At 41.6% G+C, this 25,614-nt stretch overlaps 8 protein-coding genes across 8 annotated transcripts; 3 read left to right on the top strand and 5 right to left on the bottom strand.

Annotated features, from left to right (window-relative positions):
* Window positions 1-654: 654 nt before the first annotated feature.
* EAF01_005422 (uncharacterized protein) lies at window positions 655-1,200 on the top strand (the record flags this gene model as incomplete). The annotated part of the gene is made up of 1 exon (XM_038913675.1): window positions 655-1,200. One exon carries the CDS (start codon window positions 655-657, stop codon window positions 1,198-1,200), a length of 546 nt encoding a protein of 181 aa, XP_038770124.1.
* Window positions 1,201-4,999: 3,799 nt separating this feature from the next.
* EAF01_005421 (uncharacterized protein) lies at window positions 5,000-5,932 on the bottom strand (the record flags this gene model as incomplete). Its single annotated transcript, XM_038913674.1, has 1 exon — window positions 5,000-5,932. One exon carries the CDS (start codon window positions 5,930-5,932, stop codon window positions 5,000-5,002), a length of 933 nt encoding a protein of 310 aa, XP_038770123.1.
* Window positions 5,933-6,527: 595 nt separating this feature from the next.
* EAF01_005420 (uncharacterized protein) lies at window positions 6,528-7,105 on the bottom strand (the record flags this gene model as incomplete). The annotated part of the gene is made up of 2 exons (XM_038913673.1): window positions 6,528-6,850; window positions 6,964-7,105. The coding sequence occupies 2 exons, from the start codon at window positions 7,103-7,105 to the stop codon at window positions 6,528-6,530; spliced, it is 465 nt and encodes a 154-aa protein (XP_038770122.1).
* Window positions 7,106-7,291: 186 nt separating this feature from the next.
* Window positions 7,292-8,519, bottom strand: EAF01_005419 (uncharacterized protein). Its single transcript, XM_038913672.1, has 4 exons — window positions 8,426-8,519; window positions 8,315-8,353; window positions 8,158-8,232; window positions 7,292-8,074 (listed from the first exon to the last, which is right to left on the bottom strand). The coding sequence occupies exons 1-4, from the start codon at window positions 8,435-8,437 to the stop codon at window positions 7,709-7,711; spliced, it is 492 nt and encodes a 163-aa protein (XP_038770121.1). The 5' UTR covers window positions 8,438-8,519; the 3' UTR covers window positions 7,292-7,708.
* Window positions 8,520-9,049: 530 nt separating this feature from the next.
* On the top strand, window positions 9,050-9,586 carry EAF01_005418 (uncharacterized protein; the record flags this gene model as incomplete). The annotated part of the gene is made up of 2 exons (XM_038913671.1): window positions 9,050-9,083; window positions 9,243-9,586. The coding sequence occupies 2 exons, from the start codon at window positions 9,050-9,052 to the stop codon at window positions 9,584-9,586; spliced, it is 378 nt and encodes a 125-aa protein (XP_038770120.1).
* A 404-nt stretch (window positions 9,587-9,990) lies between these two features.
* On the bottom strand, window positions 9,991-11,560 carry EAF01_005417 (uncharacterized protein). The gene is made up of 2 exons (XM_038913670.1): window positions 10,314-11,560; window positions 9,991-10,250 (listed from the first exon to the last, which is right to left on the bottom strand). The coding sequence occupies exons 1-2, from the start codon at window positions 11,090-11,092 to the stop codon at window positions 10,226-10,228; spliced, it is 804 nt and encodes a 267-aa protein (XP_038770119.1). The 5' UTR covers window positions 11,093-11,560; the 3' UTR covers window positions 9,991-10,225.
* Window positions 11,561-15,197: 3,637 nt separating this feature from the next.
* EAF01_005416 (uncharacterized protein) lies at window positions 15,198-17,231 on the top strand (the record flags this gene model as incomplete). Its single annotated transcript, XM_038913669.1, has 1 exon — window positions 15,198-17,231. The coding sequence occupies one exon, from the start codon at window positions 15,198-15,200 to the stop codon at window positions 17,229-17,231; it is 2,034 nt and encodes a 677-aa protein (XP_038770118.1).
* A 5,334-nt stretch (window positions 17,232-22,565) lies between these two features.
* Window positions 22,566-22,917, bottom strand: EAF01_005415 (uncharacterized protein; the record flags this gene model as incomplete). Its single annotated transcript, XM_038913668.1, has 2 exons — window positions 22,566-22,607; window positions 22,663-22,917. The coding sequence occupies 2 exons, from the start codon at window positions 22,915-22,917 to the stop codon at window positions 22,566-22,568; spliced, it is 297 nt and encodes a 98-aa protein (XP_038770117.1).
* Between the last annotated feature and the right edge of the window lie 2,697 nt (window positions 22,918-25,614).

Genomic DNA, 25,614 nt, shown 5'->3' with positions numbered 1-25,614 from the left:
CTTGAAGCCGTTGTATAGTACAACTTTCTAATGGATAAGTTTAGATCTTCACAATGTTTTTGGGCGTCCCGAAAGAGTGACCGACTATGGTATTTTCAAACTGGATTCTGTTTCTGCAGTCTTATATTCCTCTGTCCATACTTTTCTCCTACTGTTCCTTGGTTGGAAAGTATGCCATCAATCCACGCATCGACTGGTAGTCAATCAAGCTGATTCATATGCAAGTCATCACATCTCACCTATATTTGTCCGCAGATTACACGGCATCTTTCTCTTCCTACAAAAGAATCGCTGATCGGTCAAACATTCGATTTTATTACCAAGTTTTAATATCATGTATTTCTGATCACCTGGAGGTGGTGCGACCCGTCTTAACTTCTATTCTGTGTAAGTATAAGGCTGCGAATCCAACACGGCCTGGCTATGCTGTATCGTATCTGTTTGATAGTACAGCATATCTATATATCCGCGCATGGCCCCGACCAAGGCTCAACAAACAATTTTAAAGCACGAGGTGTCTTTGAATCTTTGCCTAACCTTCCGAAAACTTCGCCGTCCACATACATATATTGACTACACCCAAGTCTGGGACTTTTCTCATAAAATCTCCAATCAACATCGATCCGAAATTGAAGATTGGCAACTCCTTACAGGATGCCTAATCTAGAGCCTTATAAGCACAAACGACTTGAGTCTCCTCGATCCATTCGTATTCTTAAGCTTCTCCCTTTAGTAGAGCAAAATGCGCCCATTCAATTTCGTCTCAAGGAACTCGACATCAACAAGTATGCATCTCACCACTATGAAACTCCAGGGCCTGATGAAGCCCTCTCGTACGTTTGGGGCTCGAGAATTGGTTCGATACCCATCGCATGTGAGGGCAAGTCTCTTCTCGTGACGGAAAATTGTCACAGTGCTCTAGTCCGTCTACGACGTCGGTTTCGGAGTCGAGCTCTCTGGATTGATTCTATTTGCATCGACCAGGAGAAAAGTAAGCCATCGGAGGAAGAGCGCACTGTACAAATACAACTCATGGGCGAAGTATATTGCATAGCCAGTTGTGTTATAGTTTGGCTAGGACAATGCTCAGTCTCGACGAAAGGAATTTTGAGGATACTACAGGCATCCACAATACTAGAGCTGATATATAAGAGAGTATCAAATATCACGATTAACAGATGGAGACAAGATATTTCATAGAAAATCGGCGACCAACTACGAGGTAATAGTCAATCGAATCTTACGTATCCTGATGAACTTTAAATAATCGTTGAATAGAAGGAACGAAACTTCATCATGGTTGGATTGAATTGCAAAATAGTCCATGGTTTTCTCGCTGTTGGACCATTCAAGAAGTGGCATTTTCCAGAAAATGCGTTGTCAAATGGAGATCATCCTCTATTCACTGGCAACTTTTATACTCTGGTTTGATTGTTGTTGAATTGGTGAAGATTATAGACTCTGGCATCAACAGTGGTCATTTCCCGGCTATCAGTATTCGGGAACGATTAAGATCGATTTCACCAGATGCCAAAACATCTCTCGTGATGAGATGCATCCGATTGTCACAGAAGAGATCATCCAATCCAACTCCGCCCCAATTGACCGAAACACAACATCCTTGGCCGAAATCATTCGATATAGAAATGAACCTCCTATCATCGGTATTAGAGCATGATGCAACAGTCCCCATGACAAGATATTCTCCATATACCCCTTGCTTCGATTTCGGAATCTGGATCTCCCTGAAATCAGCTACGATCAACCTTTCGAGATGCTATGTGAGGAACTGACTAGATGCTGGTTTCACTCAACACTAAATCTAAACATCATTCTGCTCGCTGCGCGACTGTCTAGTGATGATTCACGTCTGCCGTCTTGGGTACCCGATTGCGGAAATCGACAGTCAGCGCTTGACTATAGACTAACCATCTATAAAAGTGAGCTTGGCTACTTTCATGGCAAATCTCATGAGGGTATTCGTGCATCAAATGGCTCTCTGCTAGATGAGCCTCCTAAAATAATAGCCGGGGAACTTCATCTACAAGGTCTGAGTCTAGGCCTCATTTTGCATGTGCTTATTTGCGATATTCCTAATAATTTATCTGTATCACAATCAAGACCTGAGGCACTCAGGGTCTCTAGAGCTTGGTGTTGTGCTGTTGACGCTTCATCTCTCTACTCTACACGCCATGAATCACAGAACGCATTTCTTTCTACCATATGTGCCTCTAGTGGTATGCATTATATAAGAGAACCAATGTTCATGGCAGTATTCGGGTTTTTATATGACTTGATGCTTTTATTCAGATTGTCAGCTGTTAGATCCAGCAGAAGCTAAGGAAGCTTATGAAATTTTTCTGTCCGTGGAAGGTAGAGATGAACTGCATTTGAAGGGTTTTTCGGAGATCGCCATGTTCTTTCATATCTCCTTGATCAACAATCAGAGTCCCGACCCTGGTCACCTTTCTAATCTCCCTTCAGAGCTCTCCGTGGTTGACGTTTTTAGCGAAATCATAGGGACAGCAATCATAATCTCAAACAGAGTTGGCAACCTACAGAATAACTCTCTCTTTATTCTTGACAGTTGCTCGGTTTAGCTGCCTACACAGCACAAGAAGGCGACGAAGTTTTTCTACTGAAGGGACTAGAAGTACCAGTTGTCTTACGACCTATATGTGAAAATTACTCATTCATTGGTCCTTGTACGTATATATATGGAGTTATGGAAGGTCAAAGGTGACCGGAGGACGAATCTGAGCTGCGAGATATTGTTCTTGTTTAGACTTGTTTAGACTGGAACTGTGGATTCGGAGATATGTTTTGCCACGGTATAATCTGTTATTGAGCGCGAGTATAGTCTATTTTAATTGCGTGTGCATTGGTTTTGAAGTAATCTTATCTCTATTTATTCCCATGCATGTCATTCTCATTTTGCAGAGTACTATCACGGTTTCTCAGAATTTAACTCCTCTTCTCTCACTAGTATTTCTACAATTACACTAGCGGATTAAATACATATTTCTCATCTTTACACCATAACAATCCTATTCATTGGATTCCATCCTTCCAGTGAGTAACTTGTGTTCTTTCTTTCAAATTGCTCAATCCATACTCGCTTAATTCATTCTTCCAGAATGACACGACGAGAACACTGTAAATTATGATCGGAGTGCACTCTTTCTTTTCTTTCATCTTTCCCTGTGAATATCGCTTGCTTCCTCCTTCATGGCATTTCTGTTCTTCAAAATCTAGTATCTCCCTCCCTCCCTCCCGCTCTCCCCTTCCAGCTTCCTCGAGCTCCTCGTCAATTTATCTCCGTCAAGTTGCCTTCGCCAGCCCGATAAACTCTTTTCTTTCGGGTCCAAGCTTTTCTTTTCCCACACTACACATATCACAGACCTACATGCGTCAGCTAACGATCCAAAACCCTTTGCAAAAGGTGCAGATAGTCTGGATACCTAGTGAGCAAGGGGAATTTAACTACAATACTATTCGCACTGGCTTTTGAACAAAAACGACATTATCTAGGTTCCCCTATTCGCTTCTACCTATGAGTTTGAACAGCTCAAGAATGATGACTGAGATGATTTGAGATGCTATATATGATGTATCTAACGCGATTCTACTCACTACCACTAAACGACATCCAGCTTATATATCTATACACGAAGAGCAACTTGAACCTGAATCAGACACATCAATTCATACGGAGTATACTAGTCTTTTCAATTCCAAAAACAGAAGTTCGCCTCTTACCCCCTATGCAAAAACCATTCACCAAGAAAAACTAAACTACACCACATCATCTACCAGCTTTCAAAGTCTCAAAATATTATCTCATCGCTCTATACAGCCTGAAGCCTTTAAAAAACCCACGTAGTAAGCATGACTCTAATGACTTCTACTACTTACCAGTTATTCACCATCAAGACATCTACACACCTATACATCTATACATCTACACACCTACACACCTACAAACCTACACACCTACACATCTACACACCTACATACGCCCCAAGCCAAACCAAACCAATCTGATTACTCGAATAGAACTCATACCTGTGCAAAAAAGAGAATTAAACACGTGTGTAAATTTAATGATGATGTATCCCCAGTATCCATCCATCTATACATGCCTACGTATGCCTCCATGCACATACACAATCATTAACACCAACTACATCAAGAACCCATCCCAACAGCATAAAAAATACTAATAATCTCAGACCTTTCAAAAAATCTCTCTCAGCCAACCCAAGACACCTACTCGTATGAAATCTCATTATATTATATCATATCATATCACATCAAAAAATATAAACATATATATATACACACACAATAACATACACACACACACAAAAACAAAAACATCTCAAATCTCAAATTTCAAACTCCTCAAATTTCAAACCCCCTCAAAAACGCTCCAGGAATCTCAAGTCGAGTTCATGTATGCACACATGATATCTGCAATCTACGATTTGTGACTAAGGATCTGGCATAGCAATGAAATCTACTCAAGTACACAATATCCATTCGTTCATCCATCATAATTATCCGTTCATCACACCCATCCCTATGTAAGCAATCAACCGACTAAGCAACCAATCAATCAACCAACCAACCAACCAATTCATCCATCCAAAAGCAAAAATAGCAAAATATCCTGCCGGCCACCCGCCACCCAACCATACATCAACCTGCAATTCTCTCTTTCTATCCTTCTATCCATGTCTACCTATGTAAACATGCAAACATGCAAAATATACGACCAAAACATGCAATAATCATCAAGAAAATGGGTATCGCGTGTAAATCTAGATAACGATCGAGAATATGTACTCATCCATCTATCTCTGTCTCCAGATGCTCACATATGGATTTCCTTTCGCACTCCGTTTCCAATTCCCCATTTCTCTCTCGCGAATTCTCGGAATACTTTCTGCTCGGCATGGCACGATACGATATGTCGCTGTTTCCCCACTGACTGTAACTAAACCCCCACCGCGGCCCTCGCCTCCCTGATAATCCTCTCCAGATTCTCCCCTCCATCCTCCACCCTCACCGTCGTCGTACGCTCAGGATGTTTTCCGCATCTCCGCGGTTTACTCGGTTTCCCCCTCCAACAACCATCTACACCCTCTCTTCCCTTTCCTCCAAAATTTCCCTTCATCCCACAGTATTCTCTCTGCAAGGGTCCCGTCTCCATAAACTCTCGAATGTGCATCCAGAGTTCGCAGCGACCCTTGCCGCAATGCGTACACATCTTCTCGGTCGATTTCGTGAACGCGTATTCGAGGTTATTGGGTCCGACGCGACGGGTGTTGAGAGGGAGAGCGGTGCCGTGGATGGCGCGGTAGATGAGATATGTATGGCGGGAAGTGAGAGCGAGACAGGTGGCATCGATGGGGTCTAGATGGGAGAAAATTTCTAGCTTGAGTTCGTTTGGAAGGGTGGGGAGAGTAATTTTTTCGGTTTCTTCGTCGACGGCTTCTTCATCTTGTTCTTGCATTTCTAGAGCTTGAGAGAGAGATTGAGATGCTTGGAGAAGTTGTGAAGGCATAGACATGGGCACGAGACTTAATCTTCTTGTGATTTCCGGACTTGGCACGATGGATAATCGACGAGTCATCTCGGGGGTAACTTCGAATTTCCAGTCACTTTCTTCCTCTGTATCTCCATCCACATCACCATCCTCAAAATCGGAAGACGCTCCAGAAGAATTCTCAGTATCGGTATTAGGAAGACTCTCCAGATCCGCAGTCTGTGAAGCCGGGGAACCTAAGCCTAGACCAGGAACAGATGAAGAAGTAGCCGTATTAAATGGGGAAGAAGTCATGAGATCTCTCAACATGGACTCGAGACCCGTTTCAGAGGGTTCAGGGTCCGAGCTTGTGGTTCCCCTTGGTGATGTGTGGGGAGACATGGTGAATTTTCTTGTGGGAAAGATGGGGTAATGTGAGGTGGTGAATTTGATGGATCGTTTGATATAGAAATGATGGTGTGGTTTTTGCAACACAGGTTTGTTTGATGAGATTTCAATCTCGTCAAGATGTATTTGTAACTTGATTGCAGAAGATCGATGATTCAAAAAGCGGTGTTGTCTAGTATTTGAATCAGTAAAGAATCCGGGTTTGTCCAAAGATTGACTCACTCTTCCTACTAAATATCACTCCAGGGGCGACAATATCATCGATTTCTCGTTCGTATATGTATATATCTCGTGATTCCTAACTCTCGTGATTCCTATCTTATATTGAAACTTTAAACTCGTGGCAATTTCCACAAAGTAAACTCTCTCTTGAATATACAGTCGTGTGTGGGATGATTCGTCGAGTGATCCAATCTATACAACAAGTATAACCTCCTTTCGCATATAAAATCTCTCGCTTGAAATCCGTGTCTTCGTTTCGTCGTTCAATCGTCTATTCGTCTAATCGTCAATGGTTTAATGGTATGTATACGAAGAAGTTCAAGTTATCCCAAAAACCATCTCCAAAAACCAGACATGACCTAACTATTTAGTATCCGCCCACCCCGGAGTCTCTCACGCACCATTTTAGCCCGGAACCCTTCTCCCATGAATCCAACCAGGACCCAACATCGGATTGACCACTCAGGACCCTTCTTGCGGTGAAAAATCGGAGCTCCCATTTGCCTTCCAACCTTTTCTTCACTCGAATTGACCCACTGTTGATCTCACTAAAAGCGGATTGAAACCTCGATAGCGTAATTGATCCGAGGCTTTGAAAGGGTAGCCGTGGGATCTTTTGAATGAGATCCGTGACTCGGAAGTGCTCGTACATGACTCGATGATTAGGTAATCTCAGGGTTTCGATTCTGACTAGAATTGAGTAAGGGGGAGTTATGAAGAACCATGGAACAATCATGTCAAAATCGCGTCTATTTTTATATATTCTGTATCTGCTGGCGATGAGGTAACATATTTTTATATACTATCGAGACTATCCGGGTAGATAAGATGTAGATCGTTGTAAAGCAATGCAACTCCGACAATGTAAGGCAACCAAGACTCACCGACACTTTTCCGAGCTAATGATATGATACAGTACCATCTTTTCGGAATAGTATCGTACATCTTGAAGGTGCGGTACTTCTAGTCTGCCACCCAGAGTTGGTTTGGAAACGGGATTATAAAGATCACACCACCGTACTTGAGAAGAGTGCCAAAAGAGCTACTTTCTCATCTTGTTGTCATGTAGACCAATCAACAAAATCAGTTCGTACATCAAAATGAGTAAGGGTACATCAGGCAATTTACCAGCCGATTCAATACTGACATCCAATACCACCTCAACATAACATGGTCAAATGCTCAAATAGAAAAGTGAAATGAATGAAATGGTACAATTGGTTCGCATAAGCCGCCAAAGATTATCGAATTTACATCATATCAATCAAACTTGTCTCCTGCCAGGATTTCTTCCACTGACAACAAACAGTCGATCGACTTCCATCATCTCAATTGCGACTGGAGCGCAAAGAGTGCGAATCATATACCCCATACCCCAAATTCTCAATGTTATATCCCCCATTCTTCCCCACACAAAATCTGGAATCATCCCTCCATCATCTACTTTCAATATATTGTCCTTAACCCTTGTATCCTCCAGACGAATCATTCATATTGATCAAACCCTTCTATCCTCCAATCTCCATCCCCATCTCATAACCTCTTACCCTACAACGCAATCCAAATAACACTGATAACCACATCCAGGCCCTTATTCTCACCGCCCTCATATTTAAAACTCCACATGCCATCCGTCTTCTCGTTCCAATAAGCTCCCGTCGCACTGTGCATTCCCCTCCTTCCTACGTGAGGTTTACCATCTGTACTCTTGGCATCTCCTTGTGCATCACTTGTTGTTACTTTCGCATCGTCTGTTGTGTCTTCTGTGGTTGTTGGAGGTGATGCTTTGGATTTGTTGAGTGAAGAGGTAGGGACTAGATGTTGAATGATGGTGGAATTGACTGCATATTTGAAAGATGGGGAAGCGCCAGTTGAAGGTGTAGATTCGGAGATGAGGGATTTGAGAATCGAGTTCTGTGGGGAGGAGCGGTTAGATAGTTACGCGTTGTACTGCGGCGGGTTTGTTGTCTTTGTAGGAGGAAGGGTTGTATACATACAACGATGGTAGTATTCCAAGATTCGGTCTTGCTGTGTTCATAGAACTCTGCACTTCCAAGTGCATTCTGACAGGCCTATTTCATCATTCTCAGTATGCCATCCAGTAGAAAACATCGCCAACACAATATATGTTGGGGGGGTATTTAACAAACTCACATCACTTGCGATTTGTCTCAATCGTGTGTATGAAATTGGCTAGATGATACAATCAGTTCCATCTTCTTTCATCCCCCCTCCCTCCCAATTCAACCTCGACTAGAAACTTACAGGAGTGGCCATATTCGCTGTGTCTTTTTTTGTAAATGATGTAATAGTATGATAATTTGTTACTCAATCTCCAATGTCAATGTTGTTGAATCTTTCCCTTTGTTTTATTATGATTGCGAGGCTTAAGCTTTGATTTCCCTACCAGGCACGCCAGGGCAACACAACACAAACAAGGAGCTAGCTATCCGGTTTCGAGTGAACGTGTTGCATCACTGTTGATTGGTCAAGTGTGATAGTCCCAGAAAGCTCTACGCATTGTCCAATCATATCGCATCGGTAGAAACGTGTTAGAGAGTGGGGCCCATCTCATCTCATTTATGAATTCAGCCCAGAAGAAAGTAAATGTGAAGGTTAACTTTCCGAATCATCTTCCAATGCAACTTCCCAGCTTTCTTCATAATTTCACAACTTCGGATTCACTGAAAGAGTTTTCGCTCACGGATTCTACGAAATCGAGTACGAATATCTGCCACTAAGAAGAAGAAGGGTTTCTAAAGCGACTATACCTCTACCATCTCGTAGTACGGTTTTTGGTCGAAGCAAGCAATCGGGTGTCTTAAACATTTAATCCTTATCGTCATACCTCATACACACAATTCGCAACCAAATCTCATTCTATTCAAGATGTCGAGTCAACCACTTCTTCAAACTGCGCCTGGTTAGTTCTCTCAATTCTCATCTCTCCAAGAGAGTTTCGCAAAATGCAGATGCTTCAAGCTCCCGCAAGCTCCAACTTTTTTTTTAATCTATTCCCAACTCCAAATCCCATTTTCCCCTCCCACCCAACCTCCTCAAACTAACCTCCCCCCTCTCATAGGAAAACGCATCGCGCTCCCCACGCGCGTCGAACCCAAAGTCTTCTTCGCCAACGAGCGTACCTTTCTCTCCTGGCTCAACTTCACCGTCATCCTCGGCGCCCTCGCAATCGGCATGTTGAATTTTGGCGATCGTCCTGCCTTCATCTCCGCTTCCATTTTCACAGTCATCTCCATGTTGACAATGGGATATGCGTTGTATACGTACCATTGGCGTGCAAAGAGTATTAGGTTGAGAGGACAGGGAGGATTTGATGACCGGGTCGGTCCGACTGTGTTGGCTTTGGTGCTGTTGGTGGCAGTGGTGGTGAACTTTATTTTGAGAATTGTTTACGGGAGGGATTGAATAGGAGGAGAACAGAGAAGGATGGAGGGGAAGTGGGAAATATGAGAAGGGGGAAAGCTTGTAGTTGTGATTGTGGTTGGAAAGGAGATGGGTAGTAAAGGGTATGAGCAAGCGAGAATAAGGGGCAGACTATGGGTTGAGAGTCGAGGACATATTGCTGATGAAGGAGAACGTTACAATCGAGAAGCGATACATAATTATTACTGCCAGACCAGCAGTATATCAACTGCTTACATGTATGTATATTGGACATTCGCAGGAAAATGTAGTTAGTTATTCACCTGAGAGCGAGCTTATTTAGATGGGGAAAGGTGGAAGTAATCACATCACCAAATAGTGATAACTAGCCGTAGCTGGCATGTCATATAAATGTATGTATATTTTTGGGTCTGAATTAACACGCTGGGCTAAGGCTTTCATATTATGTATTGGTGCATCGCTGAGTGTGCGCTGATGTGTATGCACCCCCGCTGATATCACTACCATCCTGCTACCCTTGAAAGCAAGTATTTGGGTATCTCCATCTATGAATATTTCCTCCCGGGTCCGTCAAACGCCAAGTTCCTTTTCAATTACGGTCCATCCATTCGGTCATGGTATAATACACCCTTCCTCTCCTCTAGCCGTGCGATGGCTCGATCAAGTCAAGGCATTAGTTTGCTCTCTAAACTTTTGGATTAGTTACTGTACGGTGCGAATGTGGTTCAAATAAAGTGGTTATACATACCCATACATCTTCTTCAAGCTTTCAATCCTAACTCGAGATAGATAGAGAGTAAACGTAGGCACAGCTCGAATCATAGGTCTATTTTCTGCCTCGAGTGCTCTCTCAAATGGAGTTTTCATGGTTTCAAAAGCTTCCTCCTCTTCTTCTTCCCCATCCTTCATCTCTGTGTCTCCATCCTTCTCATCTCCAGTCTTCTCAGCTTCTGCAGTATTACTCGGAATAGTAGCAGTTAATTCTCCAATAACATTATATTGAAACCACTTGGCGCCATTCTTCGCCAATTCCCGCTTAGCTATCTCTGCAATAGTAATGAGTTTGCCTGCAACAGGTGCTTTGGCAGATAAAAGCACGACGTGGGGTGCTGGATCTGAGAAGGAAAAGGTACTGAGGATCGAGAGGATGCGCGAGGCTTTCTTTTGGATCTGCGAGGAGGAAAGGATAGACAGTTCGGTTGTTCGGTGTGTGTGGTTTAGATCATGAGGTGCAGGAATTTGACGCTGCCCTCCAGGTGTGGACGATGCTGGGACGGAAGAGGAAAGGTCATTTTGTGCTCGATCTTGAGTGTCTGGAGCAACACAGGGAGATTGATGAGAAGATATCTTGGTAACAGTTGTAGTTGCTCTTGCTTTTTTCGAGGGTCGATCTTGTTCCTGGAAGACGGAGGGGAAATTTCCTTTGTCTCTTGAGGCACCCTCTGCCAGTTCGCGTTTGCGCTTTTTATTCTCTCGAAACTCATGCCCCGCTTCGCCTCTGCGAGCTGCGCCCTTGGTTCGTGCCATTCTCGTCCTTGTCGGTATTGAAATTCGAAGTTGCGCTGTATTATATCTTTGAGTATGAAGATTAAGGTGAAAGTTCCAGCTTGCAAGATGAGAAAAAGTATGGTAGCTTGGAGATACAGTCAAGGGATGAATGTGCGAGGTTCGCTAATGGAATAGAAAGAAGTCATATAATAAAGAGTGAAGATATTATTTGTTTACCTTTGAAGGAAGACTCTGGAAATATCAACTCGACATCTTGAGAGGACTTAGGTTGAAGCATTATCCAGCCTTGGGTAAATTTTGGGCAGCTTTTGGAGAGCATCGGAGGTCGGAAGATTTTAATGAACCAATCAAAAGCCTAGAATTGAGCACTTCACTCGTAGCCAGCAGAGCGGCCGCATCCGCCGCGTCCTCATAGTTTCTAGACCCAGAGAGACTTCTCAATAGTAATAAATTTCCGTCGTTCATTACATATTGAAACTTATCAATTATGTTGTATTCCTTCATCCATTGATCTCATCATCTTCATAATACCAAAGGCTGACAAGAATCTTCTTTATACAGGAACCCGAAATTCATCGGGAAGTCCACAACTGTTTGTCCTGCAGATGTTGTAGAATCGTCCTGCAAGGCTAGACAAAATATCCCGATTCGTTGGGTTCCAAGGTTCGCAGTGACATTGTCCTGTCATGAAGAGGCGCATCATTTCTTCACACCGAGTGTTACATGGATGAAAGCCATAGATTAGTTTGGTCTTTTTTATCATCATCGGCGCTTGGCCAATATTAAATAGATAAGCACATAAGCTTTCCCCCTCATCAAAAAGATGAGTGGGGGGTTTATCACGGCATTGTCTCGTGCATCAATGGATCAATTACTCCCTTTCATATCGACAGCCTCGAAACCCTTATCCGTGTATATTATAAGGTTACGAAAGCGTTGAATGTCTTTCTTTCTATTGCTCTTTCGTTTCGTTTCGTTTCGTGTTCAAGGCTACGCAAATGTCACTGTCACAAGCCTTGTGCATATCGGCCGGTAAATGGTGTACAGTATCAAGCACGATGCAGGAAGGCATCACGAAAGATTCCCCATGGGACCAGAAATGCGCAGCCTCCCGAAGAGGTTGATGTTCGATACACATCTAATAAAATCAAACAAGGGTAGTTGCCCAAGATAGTCTCAGATACAGTTGTTTGACTGAACCTTTCGGGAGCATCCACGCCTCTTTGCCCTGGTCTTAGTTAAACCGTCAAGCCTAGGCAAGCCAATATCAAGATGAACGAGGACGCAAAGTAAGAAAAAAGAGTGTGGTCGTATCGGATATCTATTTGAGAAATTTCTACGATGTGATAGGAATGTAGGTTTATCCACGCGGCCTTCTGTCTTGTCTCTTCGGGGATTCATGGGATTCATGCCAAAGTACCTTTTGGAGAGCACGCACGGTTGCTAATGAAATGGTTCTAATTTTGATGTATAAATCTGGGGCAGCCTTTTCAATATCCTTGGCTTACACTATTAGCATTTGGTCGAGAACATTATGAGTCAGTTTTAGAATAGTGGAAAAGTAACCCCCCTCCAAAGCTCAAAATGAACTAGGTTCAAGTACGTATGAAGTGTATACGCATTAAGCAGAGACCGAGTAGGTGAATGATATGTAGACATGTTGGTGAAGTGGAAATGGCTTCAACACCGCAACATACATAAGAAACACATCACCTAGTGGATTCCTCCCTTCATTTATATACCCAGGAGGTCGATTTCACATGTGCTTCACCTCTACTTCCTCTCCCCTTTTTCCATGTATGATCTACTTTTGGAATCATGCGATACATGGATGAAATAGCACATCCCTCCCATTACCCATACGTTTCGTGGGTCCAACATCTTGCATACGAAGATGGACATCGTCAAAAATGGGTCGTCCATGGAATCAAAGAAGGGGGATCGAGAATAGAAGAAATATCCTTGAATAGTTTAGTTGGGAAGTACAATGGGCCGTAACCGGGATTGCTTATCTTCTTACCCAATGATCTTCCTTCATTTGCTCATTCCAAGATATTTCCCCAAGCAATAATCAGACTGGTAATCCCCGTCGTCATCCTTGCCACCCGGAATGTAAATTATTCACGGGCATTACGGGTGGTAGTGTGGTAGTGTGGTAGTGTACTTTCGTAGTCTGGTAGACTTGGTGAGCATTAATCTTTTTATGGGTCCGCTGAGGACGAATTGGTGAAGGTTGAATGGATGAATGAATGAATGAATGCATGGTATGGAGTGAGTTGAGTTGAGTGATGGATGAGTGATAATCAAATGGAAAAAGAAAAGAGGACTTTGACCTCTTCCAGCGTAATTAATCAGACTTCCCTCCCTAGGTAGTCGAGTCGTGGTAGGTGGGTGGTTGGTAGGCAATAGGTATGTGACACTTTTCCAACTTCAACCACTCGACCAGGAATGAAAAGTTAGACGTCTCATGGGCTTTCCCGTCCTTTATTAATTATTCTCCCTAGGTGATGAACCTATTATTCTAAGCCACCAACGAACACTTCTTCCACTTTGAACAGACACCTTTTTGATTATACTTATAGATTGGAAAATACAATTTACCATTTATAATTTACATTTTACATTTTACAATTTACGATTTACAATTTACAATCTACAATCTACAATCTACACACAATTTATATCCTCCAGCTTTCAATCAAATACAAGCAAACCACCAAACCACCAAAACCAAACCATCAAAACCAAACCACCAAATCTCACTCCGGATTTCCAACCACACTGCCCATCCCATACTACGGATACGATACAATACGATACGGAGGGTACTCAACGAAACATATTGAAAACAACCTCACTTCTTCACTCTTCATATATGTACGACTTGATTTTATAGAATCCCTTTTTTGATCATTCACTCTTCGACTTTCTTCTCTGTTATTTTACTGTAAGTGTTTCATTTTATTTGGAAATTCATTGGTAATAACAGAACCCAGACCACACCAAACGACCCAAAATCATTCGACTTTCCCTTCTCTTTTCTTTTCCTTTCCTTTCCCGCCGCTTTGTGTTACCCATCTACCTACCTACCTAGGATACTTGTATTGTATCTACGTACCGTATCTACTTCTTTTACCGCTTGTCTCTTTCGACATACCGGTAGCATCCATCAGTCTATCAGTTCATCAGTCTATCACTCTATCACTCTATCACTCCATCACTCCATCCACTCTTGTTATTACTTCATTGATTCTTTGACCCATCCACTCCTTGATTCATTCATCCATCCATCCATCCATCCACCCATCATCTCTCTATTCACCCACGCAACCACTCGAGCCACTCAATCTACTCAATCCACTCAATCCACCACCACACCCCGTTGATTAATAAGTGTGCACCACCGCCAAAGACCACCACCCAAACCACTCACGTACCAACGAAAGAACGTTACCGTCTCGCCTCCTTCACTGCTCCCAGCTCTTACCACCTACATGACACTACCTTACTAGGGACCGACCCATCGACCCGTACCTACTTTTATCCAAAATCAATACGTCAACTCCTTTCACATTCCTCATATCCCCCCCTTCCCTCCCGCTCAACACACACCCCCCAATTCGAATTTCGCATCTCTCATACCTACCACCACCACCACCACCACTACCACCACCACCCACACGGTCGCAACATTTCAATCAAAGACAAACCCTTTTATTATCCCCAACGACACGACACCCATTTCTTTCCCTTCCAACACAAATCAAATCAACGACAAAGCCAAAAATTCATACGGCATAATTTCAATTCTCACGCAATCCTTCTTTTGATTTCCAATTCTCTCTACACAATAAACTCTTGTAATTGATTTCCATTTTCGAACTTGTAAATTTTATCTTATTAGACTTTCATTCCGTCACTTTTTAGGGAGGTCCTTATCATAGCATCGACGTCAGTTCGCAAAACTTGCGCTTCCACCACCAGTGAATTTGACTTTTACTTCAACCATATTTTATAGCGCAAACTAAGTCAACTATCAGCGCATTAAAAATCACCCGTTCAACGAAAGTAGTGCCCGGTCGCACATTCACTTAAATATCGCAACTTACTCCTTCCCATTTATATGCGAATGTTTCGCCTGCCATCTTGGATCTCCGAATCCAGGGGTTGCGACCAAGTGTTAGATGGAGAAGTAAAATATAATATGGCAAACGCCGGTCTTTACGAATGCCCAAGTCCTACGAAACGAAAGAGAAGTAGTAGTCCGAACGCTCCGATCCCCATCTTGACCAACACTTCATCATCGACGACGACGACGACGGCGACGACAACAACATCATCTCAAGAAGTGAAACGGAGGAAGCGCGAAATGTCGGAGCAAGGGTGTCGATCGCCTTCGTCGGCGGAAGATGCTGTAATGACAGATATGCAAGAACACGTCGTCGATCTAGGTTTGGTTCGAGAAACAATCGAATCGCAACTCAGCCTCGAGATTCTCATGAAGCATAACGAATTGCGCCTAATCGAAACAGAACTAGCAAAATGTCAAGTCTCTCTGGAACAGTTACGTCGCGCTCACTTGATACCATTCCCAGGCATGCAAGGGGCTGATGCTGAAGCTTCTTCCGAGTCGAGGGTTAATGTTAGTGATGGTACGGGTCCAGCAGTTTGGAGTGGCGACAAAGTTCCAAAGTGGGCTCCGCCGTATGGAATTACCGAAGGACCGTACACAAGACATTGGGCAAAATGGTTAATTCCTGATCCTGCTTTTGATGGTATTGATATTGTTGATTCACGTGCAGGTCCGGGAAGGCCACGCGCTGGCAAGTCGATACCAGAAGGAAGAGCTACTAGAAATAGTATCGCTGAAGGAGGTAATGTCTCATCTAAATCGAGATCTCGTGGATCTCACAGTTTGCAATCTCTTTCCACCGGTCATGTTCAACCAAAGAAGTCTGGACCATGTATTCTCAAGCGGAGTGATGGTAAAACGGTTAAGCTTGTCTGCCTGACTTGCAATCGCGAAGATTTCTCCAGTACTCAAGGTTTCATCAATCATTGTCGCATTGCTCATCATTGTGAATTCAAGAGTCATGAAGAAGCTGCTCAGACTTGCGGACATGTTATCGAAGTCGATGAAGCTGGTGCAGCTCCTATCTTGGAGAAGAGTCCAAGTGCACCACCAATTGGAGACGGTGTTCATCCTCTCATTAAAAGTACGCCCGTCGATCAAGAAGCCTATACTGCTCTTCGGTCTCGTATCGAAGATTCTATGAATCTGTACCTACAAGGCAGGCTCCCTGGTGTGACTTCGATTCCTGGAAGTGCAACGTCATCACCACAAAAGCAACCCGTTGTGAAACCCAAAGTGCAACCTCCAAGGGAAAATTTCAAACCATCAACCGCTACACCTCATCTTTCCGAGCTACTAAAAAGCAGAGGCTTTGGTGGTGATCTTGATGAGATAGTGGGTGATGCGAAAACACGTATTGATATGGATGAACTTTTAGCATCTGAGGAGGAATCTTCTGATGATGAAGCCACTGAAAAATCGACTGCTGCTATACCTTCACGCCGTCCTGGTGGCTATGATGGTGCAGTAGATACACCAATGACTGGTATGCGTATCCCAGCTCGGGCTACCATGTCACCATTTTTTGGTAGACCTACAAGTAGCAAAGGTATAGATGCTTCGGGGAGACCTGGTCAAGCTCATATCTCACCTCGTCTAACTTTCGCTACCCTCAACACTTCTATTCCTGTATCGGAAACCAGAAATAACCGCTCACAGCCTATTAATACTCGAGATCACGATCATGATGGAGATACTGATATGGGCATCCCCGATACATCTTCCATTATTGACCTAAGTCCAAACACGGTTGTTAGTAACAACGCTCCAAGTCTTGTTAGTGATGATGGTGAATACGACGAAGGTGATGATGATGCAGAGAGTGTATCATCAGGAGATGCTGACGAGGGTAGTGATGTCGCCGAAATCGATATCGAGGATGGAGACACCGAGAAAGTCGTCAGAGGAGCGGTGTTAGGGAGAAGTCAGGATCGCACCAAGAAAGATGATAAACATGTTACGTTCGTAAGGGAGGTACCTGACGCCAATGGAACAAATAAGAAAGTGAGGCCGAGACAAGGATAGGGCAAAGATTAGGATGAGACTGGAATGGAATGAATAGCAAGCGTTGTATTTTTTGGGGGTCATAACTGGTGATAGACATTTTCCTGATGGTGTGAATGACGGAGTTGAAGCTTTTGACTTCTATCTTTTTATTGCTTTTTTTTTGCAAGCGCTTTCTTCTCTACTCTTTATTTATGATATTGCTTTATTTTCTCTCCTACAATTTTCAAATTGGGGGATGATGAGAAGTGAGGAGGATTACGATAGGATGGAATGGACTAGGTTAGGTTGGGTGGGAATGGGATTGATGAAATGAAAGACAGTACTTTTCATGTGTATTGCGTATTGCATATTACAAATACAAACTACAATGGCATTCGTTGAGTTTTGAGGGTTTATAGATTTTAGGGTGGGGTTGGGGTTGGGGAGGGGCGGTTGATATGATTTGATGAGATGTGGGATGGGATTGAGGAGGGGAAGGAGAAAGATTATTTTCATAAAGGGAGAGGGGTTTATGTGGTTATCTGGGGATGGGATGGGATGGGATGGGTTGCTGGGGGGTGGAAATGAGGGAGGGACGGAGGTTCATGATGGAGACATTAGGTATATTATAATAAAAACAGTACATACATACATACATTCGATGCAAATTGAAAATTGAAATGGATTGATTGATGTGTTGAGATGGCGGGTTGTGTGTATGTGCACTGTGAGATGATCCTGTGTAATGGGAGTGCAATGGACGTGGACGGATAGTGATGGATTTATATTGATTATTGTGGCTTCATACTGTATAGTGGTGTGTGTGATGTAGCCGGTGTGTGGTGTTGAGGAATTCTTTTCTCGAATTGAAGACTGAGATTGAGATTGAAAATGAAATTGAAATTGAAATTGGATCTAAATCTACTGGTAAATCTGATGATGGATTAGGAGGATAGAGAGGCAGTCTTGTGCCGGGGCGGGGCGGGGCAGGCGGGGATGGTTGATTGGGTGGTTGATTGGGTGGTTGATTGGGTGGTTGGTTTGTTAGTTAGTTGATAGATTGATGGGAGGTGGGAGATGGGAGATGGGAGATGGGAGGTTGTGTGATATGTAACGATTTGTTGTTGGAGAAGAAGGGGGAGGAGTGGGTTGTTTTTGTGTATGCGTGTAAATTAGTGTGTATGGGTGTGCATTGGTGTATATGGGTGTGTATTGATGTGTATGGGTGTGCATTGGTGTGCATGGGTGTATATTAGGATACTGGGACGTATATTGGTACTTTAGGGACTCGAGGGAAGGGGGAGGGGAGAAGAGGGGAGAGGTGTTGTGATCATGGATTGGGGAAGCGAGGGGGACTATTTGTATATGTATACGTCTAGAGGAGAGAGGATCTGCAAGTGTCACGGTATTTACTTGTTATGTTTGGTTCTTGCTACGTCTAGTCCTTGTTATGTGTATTGTCTGGTTCGATTGGGTTTATTTCTTTTTGGGGGACGGAATGGAAGTGAGCTGGAGGGGAGTGAGCTGGAGGGAAGTGAACTGGAGGGGAAGTGAAGTGGGCGGAAGTGGACGGAATGATTGATAGGGAATTTTCTTTTTAGATTGTGCGGTTGTGGTTAGATTGGTGGTAAGGTAGTGAAGCTTAAAGTTTGAAGTTTGAATGTGGTTTATTTCCTATTTCCTCCAGGATGGGATGAGATGGGGATGTTCTCGGTTGTGTACATGTATGTTATTGAGAGGAGGGGGGATGGGGGATGTTCTTGATTATGTGTATAGTGCATATAAGAGTTAAGGCCTTGGCTTATTACATGTTACTCTTTTTTGTAACAAAATCCCTACAAAAAGATTGTTTTCCTATATAAAATCGGTAGATAATAGAAATAGCACTTTTTTATGTGTTGATATTTAAAATGTTAAAATTAATACTTCTTTTTTTAATTAGTTCTTTTGATATTTTTATTTTAAATGTATTTTTAAAAGAATGATATTTTGTTCTAAATACATTTTCAAAAATGATATTTTTATTCTAAGTTCTTTTTCATTATTTTACTTCTGAAATTAAAAATTATAATATTCTAGATTTATTTTTAAATCAGTTTAATTTTAAAAAGAAACATTTCTTTATTAAATAAATTAATGAAATTAAAATATTTTATTAAATTATATTTCAAATTATATTTTAAACATCAATTTTTAATTGAATAATAGTATATCATAAGATATAGAATTATAAGATAAAACTATATTTTCATTTTTATATTAGAATATGATTCTTTTCTATTTTAAGATTAGACTATTATTCTTCTATTTTGAAATCAGAATAATATTTCCTTTATTAAGATTAGAATAAATTTATTAAGAAATCGAAATTTAGGAGAAAAGTGTCATTTTTTTTAAAAAGTATTTAAGTAAAAAATATCAAAATTGTTAGTTTTAAAAAAGAAATGTTAATTATAACATTCAGATATCATTATATAAAAAAGAATTATTTTTATAATTTCTTAATAAATTGAAAAAATTGATTTAAAAATTAGACAATTTAGAAATAAGTATAATAAGAATCTTAGAAACGACTGATTTTTTTAAATTTTCTTTTTTGATAAATTTATAGATTATCAAAATTTAATTATTTATAAATTTATAACATATATTACTTTTCCTATGTTAAAAATCTCTTTTTGAGATTTTTTAAAAAATTTAATTTTAGAAATTTACAACTTTTTGGAAAAAAAATAGCAAAAATATTTTATTCTTTTTTTTTTTTTTGAAATATTCTCATCATTTTTTATTCTACGTGTAGCTCTAACAAGTTTGATTTAAAAATTGATTAAATCAATATATAGTTCAAAAGTGAAAGAAATGAGAGGTTTTGGTGTGTTTTCGCTTAGTGTGCGATAAGCCGGGGCCTCAACTCTTGTATTATCGAGAGGAGGGGGGATTGGGAAGAATGGAGAGGGATGGGGAGAGATGATAGTTGTGAAGGTGATGATGATGGGATGATGGGTAGATGGGTGGATGGGTATATGAGTGATTGTTTAGTATTTACCTATCCGGTTTTCATCGAGGGGAGAGATCGAAGGGACGGGAATAGGATCCGGAGGGCGAGTGATGAGTATGTAAGAGGATGGTAGGAGGATGGTAGAAGGATAGGAAGGATAGGAAGGATAGGAAGGATAGGAAGGATAGGAAGGATAGGAAGGATAGGAAGGATAGGAAGGATAGGAAGGATAGGAAGGATAGGAAGGATAGGAAGGATAGGAAGGATAGGAAGGATAGGAAGGATAGGAAGGATAGGAAGGATAGGAAGGATAGGAAGGATAGATATTATCATGAATTCAAATGCGAATACAAAGATAGTCTTTTGATTCTCAGGTTTTTAGTCATGATAATATACCGTCTGATGCGACGGATCTTCCTGTTCGTCTTGTTTTTTCCAACTTGCCCCCTTTCTCTTTCCACGTTTTCAACCACTCATATTTTCCCTGTTTGAGAAGCTAAGTTGAGATTTATCTCCTTGATATAAGTTAACTACTCGATACGAAATACTCGACACGAAATACGAGGTAAGATTATATAGTTTTCTGGCTATTCGAGATTCGAATCTCGAAAGTCGAAGCGGACGGGTGGATGGATATATTGTAGAATATTTGAGGTATTATATTTTGGGTAACTTAAATCATGTTGTGATTGTGATTGTGATTTTCGATGCTGGGGTTTTGGATTTCGATGTATTGTGTTTGGTTTTGGTGTTGGTTGATTGAAAAAAAAATTGAGAGAGGTAGAGAGTTTACGAGGGAGATATGATTGTATTAGATTTCTACTCTCCTTTCCCTTTCCCTTTCCCTTTCCTTTTTCCTTTCCCTTTCCCCTTAGCGATAATTACATATATAGTCATACCTATGCTTATGGTTGTGGAATGGGTGTGGATATCTTGTTTATCTTTCCGGGAAAGAATCGCTTGGGGGGTGAATGAGTAATTCCTCGAGGGAGGTATACCGGCACGTGTGATTGATGAGTTTGGAAGTTTTTGGAGGAGATTTATGGACTGGGATCTAGGGGCTTTTGTTGTTTTGGAGTTGGGTTCGGTTGAGCTGGGTTGATTTGATTTGAGCTGGGAAGTTAAATGTGGAATGTGGAATGTGAAAGGTAGATGAATGGATTGGAGGAGAGAGGGGAGGTTCTACGGGCCGAGGAGAGGAGGAGAGGAGGAAACAATGGGGAGGGAGGGAAGAAACTGGGGGGAGGGGAGTAAATGAATGGGCAGGGGGAGAAAAGAATTGAAGACAAGAGGTTGAGGAGGTTAGGGAGAGGAGGGTGATGAAGGGGAATGTTGTCACAGAACGAGATAGGATTCATTAGGGGTGCTACTATTACCACTTTCTCTTATTGTTTATAGCAGTGTCAATTATTAATATAGTAGTTTTCATTGAAGTCTTCTATGTTACATCAATATATACAAATACGTATAACACTAACAATCTATAGAAATACTGGAATTAGATAAATCTTTAAAGGTTTCAATCATATTACTTTCAAATCTAAAGGTATTCAATATATTTCTATATGTTCCAATGAAAATAGCTTTGATATTACCTCTTTGGGAAGGAATAGATTGAATCCCAGTGTTTTGATATTTTTCTATGATATTCAATATTCAATTCAAATGAATAGGTCTAGTGATGTAGAATCTAGTAATAATTATTAAAACGTATGACATAAAATGTGTATTTCACTGAAGTGACATACTTATAATTCATGTTATTATATACTATTCCAATGACTATGGAAGATTGGTGTAGCGAGGAATCAAGAATATGAAGGGGGTACAGAGGAGAGGTGTTGGAGAGAAAATGGAAGACAGATCACTGAATCTGGATGGAAAGGAAAGAAAGAGCTTGCCACCACAATCAAAACATAAGATCAAAAATCACTTTCACAAAGAATTCAAAACGTCCAAGCAGAAAGTTGTAAGTAATACCCAGGCCCAGGCAATCTTATATTCTATCTAAACTGCAAGCAATTTCTATGTATCCAGTACATAAGAAAAGTTCTAACTTCTAACTCTATTCCATCATATCCCAAACATACAAATGAAAACAATGACACATAAAAAAAGGAAATCAATCATACAACGTCCTCCGATCACCAACTCTTTGATCAGTCTCTCGATTCGCATTTCGTACTCTCTTTCTTGTAGGTGAGAGATGGAGGATTCGGATTGTCGTTGTTGTCGTTGTAATTGCGAGAAGAGAAGAGAAGAAGTGTAAGGACAACATTCAAACCATTCTCTACCTCACTCAAACTCTAGAATCGAGATTCCCACGCCTAAAATCCAAACCAAGACAGAAAAGAGAGACTATCCCCATCAAATTCTTAAACCCAAACACATCCTGAACCATCTTGACCGCAAATAAGCTAAATCACAGATCAAATTAGCCACATCACGAAAGTAGAAAACAAAAAAGCTTACCAATTGCTTATAATCAACAGTTTCACCCAAAAGCAAGTCGCAATCTCCGACTTGTCCGTAGCAGCGACATTTGGTTTTCCCGACTACATTGAATCCTTTAGGGGCGGGAACGACGGTGCCGCAAGAGCAGGAGGTGGCGCAATCGTTTGAGCGAGTTTCGAGGGGGTTAGTGTTTGGGTTAGGGCTGGAGGGCATGGCGAGGGTGTTAGTGAGGAAGAGGGCGAGGAGGGGGAAGGTAATGGTGGAGAATTGCATTTTGATGATTTGCTGGTGGGCGATTGTTGTGTGGTGGTGAAGATATTGGAAGTTGTTGTAGATTGGATTGAATGTTGTTATTGTTGATGATGTTGATGATGTAGAAAGTAATTCCGACAGCTTCATCTCAGTACTTTATACATTTCCATCTCATCTCAAACCTTTCAATCATCACATCAACATCCATCTACACGATACCATTCTCCTCAACAACACAATCCTCAAAGCCAAGCCAGACCCGCGGCAACAGGATCGGGAATTCGTAAAACTCTCTTCTCCATTGTACGTAGAATCATCTTTCCTCTATCTGAACGCATGACTGAGCATGAGCACGGCTCTACACAATTCACGAGCCGTAACTTCGCATTGCTTATCGTGTACGCCGTTCTGGGCTTTCACGTATAGGCGGTCGATTCCCTCGTCCTCGTGATGAGATTGTTCATTTGATCTTGTAGGATTACAACGTGACCCATGAAGCCGTTTCAACCATTGAAATCGTAAAGGTGGCTAATGAGCAATGAAGTTTTAAACCTTGATAATACTTCTTATGGGGTTACTGTGGATAGGTATCAATGGTCGAGAAATAATATTATAATCCTCAACCAACATCTCCTCCAGAAAATCCATAGAATATCCATCAATTCCATCGAACCAACCCTATGGAAATCACTTGCTAGCCCGCACCTATAAATTTAGCGTCGAAATCTCAATTGCAATCAACTCGCAGGGAACATCTAGATGACACCGAGATTCCCATTCAGCAATAAGGTGTACTCGCACCCGCTATAGCATAACTATCACTCCGCCCATTGAAACATGCTAGGAATTAAAGGGATATTCCCAGCGACCCAACCCAACTGGCGAGCTATCGCAAGCGCTGAGTCCGAGTCTCCGGATTACCGCCAGGATCTGGGAATGAGATTTGTTCGGTCGGCGCGCGGGCGCTTGGAGATTATTCTTTGACGATGATGATGATGATGATGATGATGATGACAATAGACAGGTTAGTGAGACGGGAAATTAGGAACAGAGGTGTAGGGTTGGGAATAAGGTCAATTTTTAATTATATGCGATATACGGGGCTGATGGGGTGGGTTAGGATGGGTAGATGGATGATGGATGGATGTGGAGAGATTTCCTTGGCTTGGTAGTGGATACAGATGTATGGCGGCTAATTTTATATGATGTTTGGATGTTTGGGATGCATAGTGTAATTTGTTATGAGAAAGAGTGGGTGGGTAGGGATAGAAGAATTATTGAAATCGGGAGATCCTTTGGAAGAATTGAGTCAATTTCAGGTTTGTGGGGATGTAGATGTGAGGGAGGTTAATGTTCTTCGGCTATCGTGAATAGCTCCTTTAATTGTGTTGAAAGTTTATGTAATCTTACATTCAATATCGATTTTCAAGACTAGAAATCCACGCCAGTAATAAAGCTTGCAAAGTTCACAGATGTATGTAATTCTTTGGGTGTGGTAGCATGTCAATAGGAGGAGGGAAACAAGATGTGATGCGTGATGTAGATGCAAAACTAGTTCCGACTAGATCTGGTGAACGCTAGATACTCTTTACTATTTCGTGATGCTACATATCTGACAGCGGTAAATTTTCACAAGCTATAGCAACATGATGCGATATCTTTCTGCATTCGAAGTTCAGTAACTAATTACAGCACATATCCTCCACGAACCCGAGTGTATTCCTCAAACTACAATTCCCACCCTTAGAAACTTAGTCTTTCATTAATCGTGCTGTGGCGTATACAACTTCTATACATCACACTCTGACCACAGCATAATTAGCCCAAATAATATCCAGCGGGAAACTCTCTTGGTTTTGCGTAATAATCCTTCATCCAACCCATCACTTCTCAAAATCCCATCCAACATCTTTGACATTGGTGAAACACATCTGGGGTACGATAAGATGAATGTTGGGTTTAACTCTAAAACTTGGGTGTTAGGGTATTGTCCGTTTTTGGGGATTTATATTTCTCCACTCTTGAGCCTTGTGGAGGAAGTAGGGGTATTCTCAGGTTTAAGTTCCTATGCTGGTGTTGGGAGAAGGGAGGGTCAAAATAAGCGCTACGTTTATGATCACTCCGCTTGAGCTTCTAGAACGAATGTATGTATCCACTTTTGTTGTAATAGGGAGTATATACGATCATTTATTTTTCAATTAGCTGTATATATAAGATCTTGGGAGTAAGCATCTGTGACACGATTTATTTATCTTTTATGATTCATTTATTAGTCTTTTCTTTACTTTTCGTTCCATGTCACGGCTCTGTATCAACTCGTGTTTTTGAGCCTTCACACCTATCTCTACCTTTATGGATGATTATTCATCACGAATAAGGGTTTCAAGAGTTGACCCCCCCTCCCTAATCAACGAGCAAATCCCTTTATGGACCTTTAATGTCACCAAGTGCTCTACCTTGTCACCTCTCATGTTCATGTTCAAACCCTTACTCTCTTCTTACCACTCTCCATACCAGAAACTTTCCTCTTGACTGATAAAACACTGCTCTATCTCTCCGGGTTCCTTCTCTAGTGCAGGGATAACGAAAAGTGTGCAGAACCACATTACAATACGCTTGAAAAACTTGACTCAAGTACTTGAGAGTTTTACCTGGTTCGGGTAAAACACTCTCTAAATATATAATTTGTGATTACCGTAGGTAGCCGAGTAACAAATG

Source organism: Botrytis porri, assembly GCF_014898465.1.
Source record: "Botrytis porri strain MUCL 3234 chromosome Unknown BPOR_007, whole genome shotgun sequence".
Lineage (NCBI taxonomy): Eukaryota > Fungi > Ascomycota > Leotiomycetes > Helotiales > Sclerotiniaceae > Botrytis > Botrytis porri.
Note: the sequence above shows the minus strand (reverse complement) of the source record. Positions and strands in the feature narration are given on the sequence as shown.

What these genes read in the sequence shown, in the direction of transcription:
- EAF01_005419 (XM_038913672.1), bottom strand. An exon ending in TGAGACAAATCGCAAGTGAT is followed by an intron (nt 8,233 to 8,314) that starts GTGAGTTTGTTA and finishes ATGATGAAATAG; the next exon opens with GCCTGTCAGAATGCACTTGG. An exon ending in CTTGGAATACTACCATCGTT is followed by an intron (nt 8,075 to 8,157) that starts GTATGTATACAA and finishes TCCTCCCCACAG; the next exon opens with AACTCGATTCTCAAATCCCT.
- EAF01_005417 (XM_038913670.1), bottom strand. Translation starts at nt 11,092, where the DNA reads ATGGCACGAACCAAGGGCGCAGCTCGCAGAGGCGAAGCGGGGCATGAG. An exon ending in AGCTTGAAGAAGATGTATGG is followed by an intron (nt 10,251 to 10,313) that starts GTATGTATAACC and finishes CCAAAAGTTTAG; the next exon opens with AGAGCAAACTAATGCCTTGA.